General features: G+C 36.7%; 1 protein-coding gene across 1 annotated transcript in view; it reads left to right on the forward strand.

The window, feature by feature from the left end:
* The window catches only part of LOC129264222 (dipeptidyl peptidase 3-like), a 49104-nt gene extending 35767 nt beyond the window's left edge, over nt 1-13337 (forward strand). Inside the window, exons 12-16 of the mRNA XM_064102669.1 lie at nt 1340-1464; nt 4016-4136; nt 6997-7176; nt 8650-8815; nt 10844-13337. Of these exons, the coding sequence (XP_063958739.1) occupies nt 1340-1464; nt 4016-4136; nt 6997-7176; nt 8650-8815; nt 10844-10989 (738 nt within the window). The 3' untranslated portion in view covers nt 10990-13337. The remainder of the gene's footprint in view (nt 1-1339; nt 1465-4015; nt 4137-6996; nt 7177-8649; nt 8816-10843) is intronic.
* The last annotated feature ends 855 nt before the right edge of the window (nt 13338-14192 follow it).

The raw sequence follows: 14192 nt of genomic DNA on the forward strand, positions 1-14192 counted from the left end.
AAAGTGAAGTAAAAGTGCATCAAAATGGGGTATAAAAAAAGGTTGATTATTTTATGGAAATGCTCCTTTGTGGTTAGCTTGTTTGGTTGTTAAACATTACTCTTGAAAATCAGCTATACATGTATATGATTGTTGATTGTTAAAGGGAAAGAATACTAATGGTAATGGCAAATAAATCCTACTGAAAACTAGTATCGTATTTCTATGCATGCCAAAAGGATGTGTGTGATATGATGCGACATTCCTCCCATGAATTCTAGTGATTTTTTTTTTGTGACTATGCGATACCCCGCGACTTAAGTGATAGAGTCCTCAATGCTGACAAGCTCAGAATTAAATGACCAGGGGGGGGGGACTTACATTGACGAGTGGATACCATGCGCAACCAAAAAACATGTAAAAAGGATGTCTTTTTCAAGATAGGGCATGTTACATATGTAACGTAATAAGGGTGTCAAAAACACTGACATATTGAAAAAAGGGTATCTATTTGGCTAGGAGAGCTACGTGTTTAGGGTCAAATTTGCGAGGGTATAAAAAAAGACTAAAATGTTTTATAAAGGATGTACTTTTTGCCCCAACAGTATTTAGAGTCTGATTTGCGTGAGGTGTGGGAGGTGGCTTGGGGCTGTACTAAACCCAATGATGTAGGTAAAGGTAAAACCGACGTCCATGACATATAATTAAAATATCGCTGTACTTGTTTAGGGGTTCAATTCAGGCAATACTTGAGAAGGAGGGTATCGTTTTGTTTCCAATACTTGTTAAGGGTAGGGTTTCATACGCCAATACTTGTTAAGGGGTGCATTTTCAGAATATGGAAAATACTTGTTTAGGGTGCTTTTCGAGACCCCATGGTTGCGCATGGTATCCACTTGTCGATGGAAGTGGCCCCCCCCCCCCCCCCCCCCGGGTAAATGACAAAGTGCTTCCTTTACTTACACGTGTAAATTGGATTTTTATTATGTTAACTGTGTGTTGCTACTTGAAACTGAAATGAATACTGCGGAGAGACAAAGTTTGTTTTATTATAGTTGCTCAAATTAAGGGTGAATGTATTTTGATTTATTCAAGATATTATGTTTGAACTCAATATCATTCCAGGTGGGTGTTTCATAAAGCTGTTCGTAAGTTAAGAGCAACTTTAAGAACGACTGGTGACCCCTTCTTGCTGTAAGTGGTATATTGAATCAGCGATGGTTTACCGCGTAAGAAAGGATCACCAGTCGTTCTTAAAGTCGCTCTTAACTTACGAACAGCTTTATGAAACGGCCCCCTGCTGACAAACTAGTTGGAAGAATCAGTACAAGCCTTCTTTATTAACATTGCTTTAATGTAGATCTCATCGTGGTACATGCCAGGAGAGGTGTGGGATTCTAAGTTTCCTGTGATTGCATCACCCTACGAAGAATGTAGAGCAGAGTGTGTTGGAATTTATCTCTCTCTTTCGAGAGAGGCACTCAAGTAAGTACAACTTCACAGAACTTGAAGGACTTTACTAGGGTCTCAAATAAGAAAAGCTTTGCCACTCAATGATGATTGATTTTGTGGCACTAAAAGCATCAATTCAGGTACAACATTTGATGCTGTATTCCTTATTTTCCAAGTTATATTGATTTCCATCCACTATTCACATAGAGCCATTTGAAAAGGCCAATATACATTACTGCTCTAGGGCATGAGGTAGAAAAACATACACGAGGTACCTGTACATGTATAACAGTTCTAACATGCCTGATACATAGCCGAGGTCATATGGACTGTTTCCTTTATAACAGTTCTAACATGCCTGATACATAGCCGAGGTCATATGGACTGTTTCCTTTATAACAGTTCTAACATGCCTGATACATAGCCGAGGTCATATGGACTGTTTCCTTTATAACAGTTCTAACATGCCTGATACATAGCCGAGGTCATATGGACTGTTTCCATTATAACAGTTCTAACATGCCTGATACATAGCCGAGGTCATATGGACTGTTTCCTTTATAACAGTTCTAACATGCGTGATACATAGCCGAGGTCATGTAGACTCTTTCCATTATAACAGTTCTAACATGCGTGATACATAGCCGAGGTCATGTAGACTCTTTCCATTATAACAGTTGTAACATGCGTGATACATAGCCGAGGTCATGTAGACTCTTTCCATTATAACAGTTCTAACATGCCTGATACATAGCCGAGGTCATATGGACTGTTTCCTTTATAACAGTTCTAACATGCCTGATACATAGCCGAGGTCATATGGACTGTTTCCTTTATAACAGTTCTAACATGCGTGATACATAGCCGAGGTCATGTAGACTCTTTCCATTATAACAGTTCTAACATGCCTGATACATAGCCGAGGTCATGTAGACTCTTTCCATTATAACAATTCTAACATGTGTGATACATAGCCGAGGTCATGTAGACTCTTTCCATTATAACAGTTCTAACATGCGTGATACATAGCCGAGGTCATGTAGACTCTTTCCATTATAACAGTTCTAACATGCGTGATACATAGCCGAGGTCATGTAGACTCTTTCCATTATAACAGTTCTAACATGTGTGATACATAGCCGAGGTCATGTAGACTCTTTCCATTATAACAGTTCTAACATGCCTGATACATAGCCAAGGTCATATGGACTGTTTCCTTTATAACAGTTCTAACATGCCTGATACATAGCCGAGGTCATATGGACTGTTTCCTTTATAACAGTTCTAACATGCCTGATACATAGCCGAGGTCATATGGACTGTTTCCTTTATAACAGTTCTAACATGCCTGATACATAGCCGAGGTCATATGGACTGTTTCCTTTATAACAGTTCTAACATGCCTGATACATAGCCGAGGTCATATGGACTGTTTCCTTTATAACAGTTCTAAGCAGGTGATTTTTAAAACTTGTGATAATAGCTTTGCAAGTGATACCATTGGGAAGCGGAACTCTTCCAGATCTCAGAACACTATGAATTTTTGAAAATTGAGCAAACAAGTCATTAGTTATGCCCAATTATGTTTCCGCAATTGGTCATTAATATTTGACCATAGGTCATTCTTTTGTTTTACTTTGTTGTAAAAATTATACTATACAAAACCTGACATCATATTTTCAAACTTTTGTTATTCTAATGTTTTGTGTATTGCAGTTATGAAACTTGGCAGGATGTTATATTGTATTTTGCTTTTATGTATTTTTTTTTTCATGGTCAGGTCAATAATAATGAATTTATGAAATAACAAATCATAATTTGTGCATATTTTTCAAAATTTTTGCCTTGTCAATTACTGCAGATAGTTTTTGTTGAATGTGCTCTCTAATGCTATTTCAAAGTATGAAAATATATTTTTTGACCACTACGTAGTTAGGGTATTTTTTTTTTCCAAAGCTTTTTTTTCTAAGACTAGCCAAACGTGTTTAGGTTATTTTTTTTCCCCAAGCTTTTTCCCCGGGGCTTTTTCCTCCTAGTTTCTGAAAAGTGTTCAGGTTCTTCCTGATTGTGGTATTTTAACCCTAACTTCACTGGGGGTATGCAATACCCATGAATATAATTTTGTCTATATTTAAATATATTAGCAAGAAGACAAAACTTGTTTAGGAGTCATATTCTGGCGACAACTTGTTTTGGGCCAAAATGTGTTAATGAAGCTCCCAAAAAACTTGTTTAGGGGGTTATTTTGCACACAGAGAAAAACTCGTTTAGGGGGTGTTTGGAAATAATTTGGCCACGCGTGTTAATACATTTGACTGCCCCCCCCCCACCTGGGGTTGATGTAACCCTTACTGAATATCTCCATTTTCATTTTTTCACCCTTGGGTATCATTTTTCATGGAATCGCTGCAATGATATACCATTTAGTTGTTTTGAAATGGTTTTTAATTTTTTTTTTAATTATGTATCTTATTGATTATTCTGAGAGTAAAAGTACCAAGTGATATTCCAAATCTGTTTGTCAACTTGTTGAGTTTTGTATTAGTTTGTATATAATGCTGATGATTCTCAATCTTATGTTTAGGATCTTTGGACATGAAGGTTCTGCAGCAGAGGATATTCTCTATGTTAACTGGCTTAACATGGTCCGAGCTGGAATCCTTGGTCTAGAGTTCTATACACCAGAAACTAAAACATGGAGACAGGTACGTACAGGTTCTTAAAAAGCAAATGTTGCAAATACTTTTGTTGGTTTTATGGGGGTATAAAATTTATTTTTGCTATATAATAGATTTTTTATCTTGAAATAATTGACTTGTAAACTCCATGAAGATTGGGCAGAACCTTTCTTAAATTTAAGATATTGTATTAAATATATTGCAACATGCATACCGGTATTATAAAAACTCTAGAAATATATAATTTTTGTCTCTCCTGCATAGCAGAGCAAGACTATAGGCGCCGCTTTTCCTACGGTGGCATCGTCAACATTGAAATCTTAATCAAGGTTAAGTTTTTGAAATGTCATCATAACTTAGAAATTAAATGGAGCTAGTTCGTGAAACTTAGACATAAGGGTAATGATGTATCACTAAAGATCCTGCCTGAGTTTCAGGTCACATGACCAATGTCAAAGGTCACTTAGGGTCAACAAACTTTAGCCATGTTTGGCATGGGCGTCGATGCGCTTTCTATTCATTAGGGGGATGGCACTTTGTATTATTACGTATTACGGTGAATAGAACTTTCTGCGGATCGACACCATTAACATTTAGGGTATTTGTAGAATTGTCATCATAACTTACAAATTTTATGGATTTAGTTCATGAAACTTGGAAATAAGAGCAATCAATTATCCCTGAATATCCTGTGCATGTTTCAGGTCACATGACCAAGATCAAAGGTCATAGATGAACTTTGGCCTTGTTGGGGGTATCTAGTTTATGAAACACACATACGGGTAATCAAATACTGTAGAAGCTGTTATTTTCGCGTACAGAATTTTTCGCGAATCGCGGGGGTCCCAACATTTTCGCGGGTTGTTAAATTCGCGATCGGAAGATGTAGAAAACATTTCCACAGCATTTAACAGAAGCAAAACTAGTGCTAATCACGTGCAAATCACTTCTCTTCAAGGTTTCCATGCTGATGTGTCTCTTATACATAAATATGTACCTGTAAAAACAGTTACAAACTGTGGAAAAAGGTGGTTTAAATTTCAATTTTTTTACCTTTAGATCTGAAAATTCATCATGCCACAGTTTGATCTGTAATTTATAGGGTTAAGCAATCTTTAGAATTTGTGTTTTGTTCTATTAATTTTTCAAAAAGTTGGTAAAAGTGCAAAAATGTGGAATTTTGTGAACAGAATCTTCACCTGTAAAAGCTCTGGTCATGTGACTTATGAATATTAATGAGTATGCAAATAGCTGCCAATACGTGTGTAATATAGTCAATCAGATGACAAAAATATCAAATTATTTCGTGGAAAATACATTTTAATATTACAATGAGTGTATAGATATCGATAAAATAATGTTAGAAAATACTTAAGGCTCTGATTTTGTTTGAGAAATTAAAAAAAGTGAAATTCTAGCTAACTTTTTGAATCACTAACTGTACTTTCTAAGCCTTATTTTTTGTACATATAGAGGTGCATATCTCCATTTGGGCGTTGTGGCGTGCGCCTGTAATCCAAGCTGTGGGGAAGTTACAAATTGATGCAGAGGTTCGAGGTTCGATCCCTGGTCACGTCTTTCGGATGGTGACGTTAAAGGTCGGTCCCAGACGTAAATAATCATATCTGATTGATACACGTCTGACAAAACTCAAATACACACACATTTTCTCAGTCTACAGTATGTTTTCAATAGCAAAACTTTGCTGTTGGGGACATTGGCACTGACTAACAATTGTGTCAATATTTTCGCGTGTTGTTAAATTCGCGGCCGATCGGTAATTCGCGAAATTACAGCTTATACAGTATTCTTTTGCACATGTCTTAGGTCACATGATCATGGTCAAAAGTCATTTTGGGTCAATGAACATAGTATTTTATTATCATATGAATGTTTTTTTTTGTAAATTATTCAATAGCTGTTTTCAAAGTCAGCACTGCTGCTATATTGAATTGTGTAATGCAGAAAGAGACTGCCAGAGGCGTTCTACTTGTTATTCTTGGTACCTCTAATGAAAGTATTTTTGAAGAAAATGTTAGTGGTGTGCCCTTATTTTTGTTTCATGTCTTGCCTGCACACCAGAGCAAGACTATACACTGTAGGTGCCGCTTTTCCGAACGCGGCAACAGGGACAGCGATGGCGTCGACATCAAATCTTAACCGAAGGTTAAGTTTTTGAAATGACAACATAACTTTGAAAGTATATGGACCTAGTTCATGAAACTTGGCCATAAGGGTAATCAAGTATTATTGAACATCCTGCTTGAGTTTCAAGTCACATGACCGAGGTAAAAGGTCATTTAGGGTCAATGAACTTTGACCAAGTTGGGGGTATTTGTTGAGTTACCATAACTTTAAATGTTTTTGGATCTGATTCATAAAACTTGGACATAAGAGTAATCAAGTATCACTCAACATCCTTTGCAAGTTTCAGGTCACATGACTAAGGTCAAAGGTCATTTAAGGTCAATGAACTTTGGCCATGTGGGGGTATTTGTTGAATAACCATCATAATTGAAAGTTTATAGCGAGATGCGTTATCTTGCCAAGTCGACTTCTACAAACTTATCTGTCGACATGGCGAGAAACATTATCTCGCCATTTTAAACAATTATATGTCGACTTATAAGTCGACATGGGGAGATATATTATCTTGCCAATTTGATTTATAAAAAGTTATATGTCAACATGGCGAGATTTTCTATCTTGCCAAGTCGACTTATAAAAAGTTATATGTTAACATGGCTATATGTTAACATGGTGAGATATTTTATCTTGCCAAGTCGACTTATAAAAAGTTATATGTCAACATGGCGAGATTCCGGATTCTCGCTGGGACTTGTAACAGCTGATTTATTCTCTCTGTTTATATGTTGTTATTGATCAGGCTCACATGCAAGCACGCTTTGTTATCTTGAGAGTATTAGTAGAAGCAGGACAAGGCTTAGTAACTATCACCAGGACAACAGGGGATGATGGGAAGCCCGATGTCGTCATTCAAATTGACCGTAGTAAGATAGAGACAGTAGGAAAGGAGGCCATTGGGAATTTCCTCAGGAAACTACAGGTATGTAGTTTTTAATGATCTTTGTTGCATCTCAAGCTTTCATTTAATTGATTTTCCTCTTTGTGGATAGAATATATTTTGTATTGGTTAACCATGAGAATTCTTACAATCAGTTAATCACCTTCCAGTCCTTTCACTTTACATGAGAATAAAAATAAAATCTGCTTATGTAATGATAATATCAAGTGTCGGGGGAGGGGGGCTGTCAAATATATTGCTGTACACATGCATGACCAAAATAATGCGTTTAATGGGGTGATTTACTATCAATAACTGGGATACATTTCTTTAATCTATTGCTCTTCATCCACATGAATGGCTACACCGAAGACAATAACTCACAAATTCCTTGCGCGGCACGTCCAGTCACTCATGCAAAGAGACTCCATCATCTTTTCATTTCGCGCTCACCGAGTTGGGACGTCTCGTAGATAAGTGCTCTTATTTACCATCAATATCCCATAAGTCACTTTTCAACCAAACTTGGATGGTAAATGTACTTTGGGGACCTGCATGTTATGCTGCAGTCAGAGGTCACATGTTAAGGTCAAAGGTCATTTTCAGGTCAACGTTTATAAAGTTTATGTGCAAGACTGTCTTACGACACATAATTCAGCAACCGTAAGTCACTTTTATACCAAATTTGGATTGTAGATGTACTTAGGAGACCTGCATGTTATTGTGTTTGGAGGCCCGGGGGGGGAGGGGGGGGGGTACTCGACAAAAAAAGTGGTAGGTATGTGCTGCGGACTTATTGTAAAAGGAGGGTCCTCGGAACAGGCTTCGGAACTACAAATGTTTGTGAAAACGGGGGTCCTTGGAACGGGTCGCCTGCGTGTGCATCCCTATGGAACGGGCATACGTGTATGCAGCTAGCCCAGCGGCACGGGCGCCGGGTGCGCTCGCGCAGAGGCGATGGTCGGAGAGCGCTCTGCGGCCGCTTTTCACCAAAATTGCAGCTCATTGTGGCGGATCAATGCGACCGGAACGGCGTAACGAAAAATATGCGAAGCTTTGGAGCGGATTTCTTTCTTCTTTTCTCTCGATAATAAGAAAATGCTATGCTTCAGAGCGGCTTTCTTAGTTCTTTTTCTCAATAAGATGAAAATGATATGCCCTGGAACGGAAATTTGAGTGTAAAAATGGGGGTCCCCTCCGCGGCACATACCCACTATGCATTATATACTGAGTGCCCCCCGGTTCGGAGGTCACATGGTATGGTCAAGGTTCATTTTGAGGTCAACATTAAAGTTTACGTTAAAGACTCTTATGACAAGTGTTATCCCATCCCAGTCATTTCGCAATGAAGTTTTGATACAATTCTGTTGCGTGCCCTCGCAATAACAATATTTCTGGTTATAGTAGGCGAGACACAAAATCGCTTGTGCCTTGTCTTGAAGTGTCATTCCATTGGTTATTTAATAAGCATGCATACAGGAGTTTTGTAACCATTCAACATGTTTGTTTATATAGGTTTACAAGTCGACTGGAGATTATACTTCAGGCAAGGCCATGTTTAATGGTTACTCAGCTGTTAATGATGATTCTGTAGACCAGTTTCTGTCACTGCGTCAGACTGTCCTTGATCGCAAGCAACCCAGACGTATGTTTGTGCAATGCAATACTTCCATTGGAACAGGTAAAAGTGAATACATTTCATTATGTTAATATGTGATTAAATTTAAATTGTTTTGCTTAAAATCAGGGCTAACTTTGATTCTCGGTGCTATTCTTTATTAGTGTGTTGCTATTTTTGTCTCGCTTTCATAGCAGAGCGAGACTCTAGGCGCCACTTTTCCGATAGCAGATTTTTCTCTTTCCTCTAAAAACAAGTGTTTTATTTGGTTTGGATTCCCCTTTAACTTGGAAAGCATATGGACCTAGTTCATGAAACTTTGGACATATTTAATCAAGTATATGTATTACTGAATATCCTGCCTGAGTTTCAGGTCACATGACCAATGTCAAAGGTCATTATGGGTCAATGAACTTAGACCATGTCGGCGGAATCAACATCAAAATCTTAACCAAGATAAAGTTCTTGAAATGTCGTCATAACTTTGAAAGTTAATGGATCTAATTCATGAAACTAGGACACAAGTGTAATGGTGTATCACTGAACATGCTGCCTGAATTTCGGGTCATATGACCAAGGTCAATGGTCATTTAGGGGGAACAAATTTTGTTCATATTTTTACCATTATCATTTTATTCTGCATAATCAAACATATAAACAATATATATAAACAATAGGATGCTGGGAAAGGAAAAAGATTAACTAAATAACTATAATTTACATTTAGTGCAATCATTTTCAATTTGATAATCCCTATTCATTTTCTGATGCGATCATTTTCATGCAAATTTTACCAGTATATCCAGTGCATCGGTTGGTTGGGCGGAGGGACCATTAGGTCACAGTGATTAAGTTTGCTCTCCTCTTCCCTGGCCACCAACTGATGCACTGGGCAAACTGCTATCAAATATTGCACGTACCTGTATGATTTTTATGTCATTTTATGTAATGTTCGATATTGCTTTGTAAATTATCTTAAATATGTTTGAAGTGCCAAATAAATAATAAATAAATAAATAAATAAATAACCCGAAGGTCTTCCTTTCCAATCCATGTGACTTTACAAAAATAACATACATGATATACATAATGATCACAAAACATTAGAATCATACACAGTTTGATATTACAAAGGAATCTAGAGTTTAAAGATAAAAAGTAAATGTTGGTCATGTTGGGGTTATTTGTAAAATTGCCATCATAACTTTTTAACATTTTATGGATCTAGTTCATGAAACTTAGCTATAAGTGTAATCAAGTGTCTTTGAACATGTTGCCTGAGTTTCAGGTCACATGGTCAAAGTCGATTGTCATTAAAGAGAAATTCCAGTAGTTGCAGTAAACACTGATTTCATGAGAAAGTCTGTAAAACCAGGCTTAATTGTCAGTATATCATCGAGGATCTAGATCTGGTACAGTTACATAACTGAACTTTGTGAAATCTTGAAATCTACGCTGAAAAATGTTCAGACTGAACTTCCCCAACACAGATAAGCGCACGTGGGACAGTGTATAATTATTGCTTTGAGCGTCGGGCCCGACGCTCTACCCGAATCGTGTGCTTATTTGCTGATTTCTCAGCAATTACACAATTTCTTCCAGAATCCTTTGGCACATGCGTTTTATTTATACAAACAGACACTTTGGTGGTCATTTCATCGGATTCTGTACGAACTCATTTTGATATCGTTACCAAAACTAGCATTTACCTTTAAGGGTCAATTGACATAGTAGTTTGCTGTCATATGGATGTTGTTTTTTGTGAATAATTATTAAATAAATGTTTTTAAAGTCAACACTGCTGCTATATTGAATCATGTAATCCAGGCGAGACTGCCAGAGGCATTCCACTTGTTATTAGGGGTTTTGGAGTGGCAGAATGGTATTTTTTATAGGAATAGGGCAAGAAAACTTAACTTGATTAACAGAGCTAATATATAGTATGCTTCAAATAAAAACAAACAGAAGTTGGCAGATCTGACAACTTCCTTGTCAGATGACAAATGTTGATGAAATTTTTCCCAGATTTAAGCAGATCAGAGGAATTTATAATGAAACTGGACCCCTTTTGTCCCCTCTCTCCTTTCCTAGATGGTGAAGTTGTCCTCCATGAGTATGAATCATCAGCAGCAGGCATGATCCAGTCTTTCATTGACAGGTATAGTGAAGATGAGGTCGAGAGGAATGTCAGAGAACTATGGCAGAAAGACAGACAACACTTCCCTTCCATACAATAAATGTAACACTGATGCCTTCACAGATTCAGGGGATGCAAGGTACAGCAATGTGTAGGTAAATACCCTCGGAACAATTCCGTAAAATATGTACATCCAACCCCTTTTTTTCTGGGACCTTCCCGAAGTAATTTATGTCTGATTTCTAGGTTGTTATGCTCTGAAATTATCATGGCTTGAGTAGTTCATGTCGTGAAAGAAGAATTGAGAAAATCAGAAGTCAAAAATCAAAAGTGTTTATTATTTATTGTCCCTCAATATTAGTAGGTATGCCTCATATGCCTTATCATTCAAAAGCAGAACTGTAAATTGGTCTATCTAAAATATAGAGCTCTTTAAACCATAAGATGAAATGATAAAATGGTTTAACGAGAAGATAAGACCATTTTACCATAGTATGGCAAAAGTGTTCATGGTCTATCTACAAACGATACCATTTTACCATCTTTAAAGTAATTTTGTCTCAGAACAGCGATTTTCAAGACTGTTTTACCATTTGACGGCCTTACTGCCGATAACTGAAATAACAATAACTTGTTATCACTATATAAAGGCTTGCAAAGAAAATCTGTTAAATTTTGTTTTATTACCAGTAATTTATTAATGCAGGACTTTATAAGTGTCCTTTGAATCAGATTTAAGTACTTTTTAGTAGAACATTATTTTTGTTTGTTTACCCTGACAAAAAGTTTATTGTAAAAATAGAAAAAATAGAAAAATATATTGGTGAAGGTTTAAGGAAAGTCCATCAAAGATTAAAAAAGTTATATCTTTTTTTATATTTGTGACATGATATGCCAGCAGCTTCCTCTGTATCTTGAATTAAGAGTCAATGAAATGTAATTTCTCAGAATTTTTTTTATTTTTTTATTTACCTCCAGTATATAAAAAAAAAGTTATTTCACACCCTCTCCTAAAAGAAAGAAAAATTCCGTCTTCATGAATCATTAACTAGTTTAAGTTCATGCATTTTATATTACACAACATATGGGGCAGCTGCTTGTTTATGACATCACAAATATTTTCATGGTGAACTTCCCCCTTAAACATCCTGTGCATATGAATATTATTATTCCATGGCCTGTGTGAAAACAAAATCATTATTTTGACTGTTTGTGTGACTGTGTTATTCTATACATTTCAATTTGATTGATAAATGGCATTTTCTATATACACACACACACACAAGTGACAGTAAAAAGTAGTAAAATCTAAATAAATAATATGAATTCTGTAAAATGAAAATATAACCATCTTTGTCAGCTATTTTTTTTCTTTCTGTAACTTGCTCTGAAGTGCCTTGACCATCTAATTAAGATTGAAAGTGCACTATATAAATTCTATGTATTATTGGTATTATGTAGTTAATTAGTTATCCTGGATTTTATCAGACTATACACTTATTTCATTACAAAAATGTTAAAGATTTTGTTCGACTCGCTCACATTTCTTTATTTGTGCATCAATTGTGTTCAGTTAGTATAGTCACGTGTTGTATTACTGGACACTCATGATTCCGGACGCGCATATTACTGCGTTCAAAAATTTTTTTGTACCATAAGACTTCTGCAATTCAATTTCACAGAGCCACATAGAAAAAGATTGCAAAATCAAGGCGAAAAAAATCAAACTTTTACGTTATTTATCTCTAAAATGACAGAAAATGCTTAAAATATCATATAACATAGTTTTGCATTAATGATTGATATATTTTCTGACGGAAATATGGGCCTGATTTGCCGAATTTCAATCTCGTCCGCTCCTTCGATCGAATGATGAGGTGTGGTGTATTGTGGGTGATCGTCAACGGCTAGTTAGTCCTCAAGGTACCTGTGCGCGAGGTTTACCGTGAGTAGAGCCGTCGACGATTGGCAGCGCATCGATAGAAATTGATGAGCATCACAATACGAATAAGCATAATGTTGGAAAGTGTCATGGAAAAAATAGAATAAGTTATCAAACACGAATTTATTACCAACATCCGCTCAGATTCGATATGAAAAAAGCAAACAAAAGCTTAGAATTTATGCATGATGTGGTATATGAAGAAAAAATCACACAAATTCTTTCTCACATCATTATTATGAAGAATATCTTTAACCGTCCGGCGCGCGCCCAAAATCTTGATGTAATTTGTCATGCACGAAAATAACTGTTTTTCGTGGAGGGGTATGCGACAAGTGCGAGGCAAAGAAAAGGGTTGGTAAATATAAAATGATTTTATCATATTCATAATTTTCATAATATTTAGAATAGCAAGTGCAAATTTTTTTCTTGATTGTATTGTCTCTAGTTGTCATTTTTAAAGCACTGAAATAAAGGTGTCCGGTAATAGGATACACTGCCATATATATCATCTTGGGTGATTGTGTGATAATTTTTGAAGGTTTCCATGGTGGTTTGAACAATCGTGGAAGGAGTTTACAGCATACCATGTGTAAAGTCCTGGAAGGACCGAGATAAAATGTGGACAGAGATAGAAGGGAAATGGAAAGGCAAGAAAGAAGTTGAGAAGTAAAGTATTCTTTTTTTTGGAATGAGTGTTGGACTGTAAACCAGAAGGGGTGGAAAGCTAAGTTTCAGGCAGGGTGAGAGGCTTGAGTAGGAGGCTGGTTGGGTTGGAGAGGTGAGAAAGGCTGAGTAGATGAGAGAAGGCTGGCTTGAGTTGGCAAATGGAGTTGTATAGCAGGAGGGAAGATTCGAGGTTTCGGGCAGGTTGACTGTCTGTCTTCAGGAGTTTCCTAATAAGACCTACCCAACCAGCCTTCTACTCACGACGCTCACCCTGCCTACTACTCAGCTTTTCACTCCTGGTTACAATACAGTCCTAGCAGACTAAACTCATTCCAAAAACAATACTCTACTTCCCAACCTCCACTTTCTCACCTTCCATATCTCTATCCTCTTTTCTTAGTCCTTCCCGGGACTTTTCACATGGAGTACATAAACCAAATCCACAAAAGTATACTTGATCTTGGAAATTCATATGTATTACATCTTGTAATAAATGATGAGAAATACTGTTATATGGGCATTTTCACGGTAACTGACATTACACGGCACAATGTTTTCACACCTTTCATTGTGTGTATCTCTAAAACACCAAATGATGGGAGTTTGCTTTTGATAGAGTTAATAAAGTGAACCTTGCTGTATACTCTGATACTAAGTTTTCCTATGTAGCCTCATTTTTTTACGCATCAGCA

Source organism: Lytechinus pictus, chromosome 7 (genome assembly GCF_037042905.1).
Source record: "Lytechinus pictus isolate F3 Inbred chromosome 7, Lp3.0, whole genome shotgun sequence".
Lineage (NCBI taxonomy): Eukaryota > Metazoa > Echinodermata > Echinoidea > Temnopleuroida > Toxopneustidae > Lytechinus > Lytechinus pictus.